This window comes from Galeopterus variegatus, unplaced genomic scaffold, assembly GCF_000696425.1.
Source record: "Galeopterus variegatus unplaced genomic scaffold, G_variegatus-3.0.2 Scaffold3398, whole genome shotgun sequence".
Lineage (NCBI taxonomy): Eukaryota > Metazoa > Chordata > Mammalia > Dermoptera > Cynocephalidae > Galeopterus > Galeopterus variegatus.
Window position 1 is genome coordinate 77,679 of NW_007729509.1, and position 5,786 is coordinate 83,464.

Here is a 5,786-nt window from a genome sequence, read left to right on the forward strand (position 1 = left end):
CCAACGAATCCTGTGGAGCTGGACTCCAGCATTTGTGCTGTCAACCCTCCCGTGGGCCTGCTGCAGAGAGGGTCCAAGTCTAAGCAGTCTGTAACATCCATGCCCCTCAAGAAGGGCTTCTCAGTGTTCACTGGAGTTTCAGGAAGGCCAAAGAGGTGAGAAAGACCATGGTGGCCCTGGGCTCACCATAGGAGGGCGAGTGGCCAGGAACCAAGATGTGGGTTCCAGGCTGAGAGCATTCCACTCACCATAGTTCTCTGGAGCCTTGGCCCACCACCCAGAGAATTAGCCCAACCTCCTGGGTGTGTCTGGCCTCCTCCTCAGGGAAGAACCGAAGGCACTAAGGAAAGGAGCCCAGCGAGGGGGGCACTTGGCCTGTTGCCAGAGCCCTACCACAGTCCCCACTCCTTCCCGGGAAGCAGAACATGCTGCTCCTCCCTCAAAGTGCACAGACCCCCAGGAACAAGGAACACTCCCCAGCCACCAGTTCTAAAACCAAATCTTTATTCTCTAGTTTGAAAAGGAGGGTAAATGGTTGTTCTGTTTAGTTCCAGAGAACAGAACAAGGCCCAGTAGGTAGAAATTATAGGAAAGCAGAATCCATTCATTATAAGGAAGAATTTCTAACAATTTGAATCATCCTACAATAGAACCAGGGCCTCAGGAGGTGGGGAACTCCCTGTCACCTAAGTGCACAAGCAAAGACGGGGTATCCATATGCTAGAAATGTTGAAAAGGAAAGTCACCCACATCCTTCCCTTCAGCTGATCCTCCATCATCAATGGGACAGTCCTTTCCATGCCATGTTGAGCTTTGGAAGGAGTGAAGGAGGGGTTGGGGTGTTCGGACAAAATCCTGGATACAGGGCTGCTGACAACCTGGGGAAGCTCAAAATGCTGGCAGGATGGTGGATAAAGCAAGCCAGACCAAGGAGGAAACTCCCTGGGGGCTGGATCTTCAGGGAAGAAGAGGATGGAATACCTAACAGTAGATGGGCCTCTCCAAGTCTGGGTGCCTGCGCAGGGGGCAGGAGGGAGGGGACAGGGCAGGGGGAGGTATGAGCAGCTCGGCTTCACCTATGGATGTTGCTGGCAAAGGCCTGGGTGCCGTTTAACAAGGCCAGCAGGTTCTCCAAGGTGTATCCAGCTGGTCCACTTTTCCTCCCCAAGCGTTTACTTACTAAAGACTGTACCACACCTACCTCCAAAAATGATCTGAAGCAACTCATAGTAAAAGACAGGGGCATTAAGGCGTTAACACCAGAGGATGGACTGGTGGCTCCTCTAGCCAGAGGGCTCTCAGGGGTAGACGGAGCTATTGCTACTTTTCCCGGGCACAGGGCAGTCAGGACCCAGCCTTGGCAAAGCCAGGTGGAAGCTGGGGTCCTTGCACTCTGAAGTGAGCTTCCCGAGGGGGGTTAACCTCCCGCGCTGCTAACAGGACTCAGCTCACTCTCAGCTCTTCCAGCCCTTCTGGGGCTCCCCTCAGCTCCCTACACACGCCGGCACCAAGGCAGGCAGCCACAGCCCAGCCACGCTCCTGCTGCGAACCACACCAGGCCCTGTCTCTTCCCTCGGTCTCCGCAGCCCCTGCCCCTCTCAGACGTCGTGCTTCTTCTGGTGGGCCAGGAGTCTCTCCTCGTCGTCGAAGGTCTGGCCACAGATGGCACAGCAGAAGGCGCCATCCCGGATGTGGCTCTTGCGGTGGGTGATGAGGTTGGACTTCTGGCTGAAGCTCCTGTCGCAGTCGGGGCAGGCGTAGGGCCGCTCCCCCGTGTGGATGCGTCGGTGAGACACCAGGTTGGACTTCTGGCTGAAGGCTTTGCCGCAGTCGGGGCAGACGTAGGGCTTCTCGCCGGTGTGAATGCGCCGGTGGGCGGCCAGGTAGGGCTTGTGGCGGAAGGCCTTGCCGCAGTCGGGGCAGACGAAAGGCCGCTCCGGGGCGTGGTCGCGCCGGTGGGCGGCCAGGTAGGGCTTGTGGCGGAAGGCCTTGCCGCAGTCGGGGCAGACGAAAGGCCGCTCCGGGGCGTGGTCGCGCCGGTGGGCGGCCAGGTGGCTGCCCTGCGAGAAGCGGCGCCCACACTCTTCGCAGGCAAAGGGCCGCTCGCCCGAGTGCACCCGGGAGTGCGCCACCAGGTGGGTCTTCTTGCCGAAGTTCTTCCCGCACTCGGCGCAGGTGAAGGGCCGCTCCCCGGTGTGCTGCCGCTGGTGGGCCCGCAGGAAGCGCTCCAGCCGGAAGCTCCGGCCGCAGTCGTCGCAGCTGTAGAGGGACGGAGGGGCTTCCGGCCGGTCCCGCGAGGACTGCAGGGGCCCCTCCGCCTGAGGCTCGGCTGCAGGCTCCGGCGCGGCTTTCAGGGGCGCCTCCGGCGGGGGCTCTGCCGAGGGCTCCCGGGCTTCTCGCCGGTGTGGATGCGCCGGTGCGAGGTCAGATAGGGCTTGTTGGTGAAGCGCTTGCCGCACTCGGGGCACTGGTGGGGCCGCTCACCCGTGTGCACGCGGCGGTGGGCGATCAGGTTGGGCTTGTGCCGGAAGCGCTTGCCGCAGCAGGCGCACTGGAAGGGGCGGTCGACGGCATCTCCGCCCGGCCGGGGAGCGGTCACGGCGGGGCGGCCCCTGGGCCGGGGCCCCAGCGCCTTGGCTGCTGCCTCCTCCAGGGCCTCGGCTACGTGCACCCGCTTGTGAGCAACCAGCTGGTCCCACTGGGCAAAGCTCCGGCCACAGTTGCCGCATATGAAGGGCCGGGCCTCAGGGGCAGGGGGGTGGCACCGGCGCTGATGAGCTCGAAGCTGTTTTCGTCGCCAGAAGCGTCTCTCGCATTCCGGACAAGCGATGGGCCGCTTTGCAGCTGAGTGGGCCCGCAGATGCAGAACCAGGGCCACCCAGCCTCGGAAGCTCTGCCCGCAGAGGTGGCACGTGAAGCCCAGGTCTGGGGTGGCAGCAGCATGGACCTGGCGGTGCAGCGCTAAGAAGGGGGCGTGGCGGAAGCGATGGCCGCACTCAGGGCAGGGCAGGGGCAGCCGAGCCTGGCACCTCCTGGCATGAAGCCACAGGGCCACCCAGCCTCGGAAGCTCTGCCCGCAGAGGTGGCATGTGAAGCCCAGGTCTGGGGTGGCAGCAGCATGGACCTGGCGGTGCAGCGCTAAGAAGGGGGCGTGGCGGAAGCGATGGCCGCACTCAGGGCAGGGCAGGGGCAGCCGAGCCTGGCACCTCCTGGCATGAAGCCACAGGGCCACCCAGCCCGGAAAATGCCTTCGACAGTGGGCACAGCGATGGGCCCTGCCCGGGGCCTGGCCACTCGGCTGGGCCACTGAAGTGCCTTGTTGCCTCAGCCCACGCGGCTCCTTCTCCAGGGTCTGGGGTGACTCCTGGGAGGGCCCAGAAAGGAGTCGGGGCTGGGCTGGGCCCATGGCCAGAGGGCCCCTGCAGCGACGTTCCAACATCGGTTCTTCCTCTGCTGAGGGTGGAAAAGCACAGTCACTCTAGAGACCAACTCATCCTGTCCCCAATCCTCCCTCCCGAGCTCAGCTCCTGAGAGGAACTCGCACCTGGGAATTCCTGGAGCCCTTGACAAGAATCTAGACTACGTTTCTATTTCCTTGTATGTTATGCATTATTTCAATCTTAGGTTTTTAGATACCAGTTCATGGACATTTGTCATGTCTTTATTGCCCTGGAAACTTCCAGGAGGGAGGGACTCTGTCTGACACTTCTTGGAATCCCCCCTCATGGCAGCTACCCCAGTGTTAGGAAGGGAGTAAACACTCCAGTGTTGGCTGCACAAACATTCCTGCCACAGGCCTCATAGGAAGCGTGCCCACATTTCTCTACAGTGCCCTATGACTTTTCAGAGTGCTCTCCTGTTGCCCTGTCCTTGTTTCTGCTGTTTCCTGGTGCTACACCTGAGCTTCACAGCAACCTTGTGAGGCTGGACAAGCAGGCACTGAGCTCCTGTTTGACAGATGAAGTAATTGTGAGACTTCAAACGGTGATGGGACTTGCCCGAGATGACACAGTAATCCAATAGCAGAACCAAGACTTAGCCAAAACTCCCAGGCCAGTGTTCTTTCCTCTAAAACACCTGAGTTTCCAAAGAGCTCACAGAAAGAAATTTCTGTAGCCTTTCATTCCTGTCACACCACAGAGGAGGCACTTTCGGCCTCACTAGCCTCAGTCTCAGGGCAGAAGCCTGGAGCCCAGAGAGCAGGTGAAAACAGCCCTCCTGAGAGAACAGGAGGGGAGCACTGGGGGGCTGCTCCCAGCACAGTCTAATGCCAGGCCACCACCTGTCCAGACTGTGCCCGCATTCCGCCTGCCTCCCCTCCTCTACCCACAGGCACAATTAGGACAATTCAGGAAGGAAAGTTCTCCTCAAATCCAAGAACACCCACAGCCTGCTGCCCTCAGGGCCTTGATCCCTGGCTCTGCCTCCCTTGTGGTGCTGGAGATTACTGGGGCAAGAAAAGGGAAGAGAAGAAGAGATTGTAATCTCTGTCCCTTGCCTGGTCCTGCCTCAACCTTTCTAGGGGCTGCCCCATGTTCAGCTCTTCCACAGCTCAGGGGAGCCAAGATTCCTGCACGAGAGCCTCCTACACCTCTTCTACACAGAGGGCTGGGGGCGCCGTGCCTGCTCACCAGCTCCAGACACATTCTCCTAAACTCCCCAGAGCCTGCTCTCTTCTCAGGGAGCACAAACGTGGCTCATTTCCAATGCCAGACTGAGCACAGGGAAGACCCCTGGACGAGAAAGGGATCCTTCCCCCACAGGCCCCTTTCCTTTGGCCAGGATAGGAAGGCATGAGAGCTGGGCTTGTGGAGTGGTTTGGGAACACAACAAAGGCCAGACTCTACCCTGGAGACTGCGGAGCTGGGGATGAGGCTTTTTCCAGCTCCTCCTGGGGATGTTCCTGGGGATACTTTTGCGGCTGCAGCGCCTGCTTCGGCCCACACTCCGGTAGCCCCCAGATGTCAGAGAAAGCTGCAGCAATAAAGACACCCCTACCCCCATGGCAGAGCTCAGACCTCTGAATGCAGAGAGGCCAGCCTTACCTGTGGGAGGGGAGAGAAAACATGTGTGAGGCTCTGAGCTCCTTCAGGCAGTCATCTTTGTGTCCTCACCAACCACAACCCCTCCCCCCCACAAAGCCACATGCTCCAGCCTTAAGCTCTCCACCCTGCCTGGCAGAGTGACCTTAATGGATATTGGATTAATAGATGAGTGTGCCGCTTCACCAAGGAAGTACACTGCTGCCTCTGAGGGTCACTTCCTCCCCTGGTAAGGTCACATTCTCCATTCTGTGGCCAGGGTCTGGGCTTTTCCTGATGGCCAAAGGCCGGCTTATGGCAGCAACTCTGGAATCCCTACAGGCTCCCCTTCCCCCCGCCTCCTCCCAACAGGAATTCCAGGCCCGTTTCCCATGGGGCTGCGCAGGGCGAGCTAGTGTGACCGGGACGCAGAAGCCCCTTCGGCATCGTGGCCGGCCAGGGGAGGCAGAAGCCCTGCACCCTCCTTTTGTATCGCTGCGTGTCCTGCGTCCACGTTCCCGGGCACCCGGTCCCGCTCCTACTAGTGAGCCATGTCGGGTCCCACGCACGGCGCAGCTCGCGGAGCCTGTGCGCAGGTGCGCTCGCCCCCCCGCCCGGCCCAGCAGTGCCCCCCGCGCACACACGGTCGCGCACACTCACGGTCACGCGCCCCGCGGCTGGAGCCGCCCCCGCGCCCCTGTCCGGGCCGTACCTCTCCGGCGGGCTGTGCAGGAGCGCGGCGCCCGTCCATGGAGCCCGAGGGCC

At 60.9% G+C, this 5,786-nt stretch overlaps 1 protein-coding gene across 1 annotated transcript; it reads right to left on the reverse strand.

Moving 5' to 3' along the window:
• Positions 1-483: 483 nt before the first annotated feature.
• On the reverse strand, positions 484-5,004 carry REPIN1 (replication initiator 1). Its single transcript, XM_008584877.1, is given in 4 exon segments — positions 484-2,389; positions 2,392-3,029; positions 3,207-3,453; positions 4,848-5,004. Coding segments are annotated over 4 exon segments (1,833 nt in total). The 3' UTR covers positions 484-1,598.
• Between the last annotated feature and the right edge of the window lie 782 nt (positions 5,005-5,786).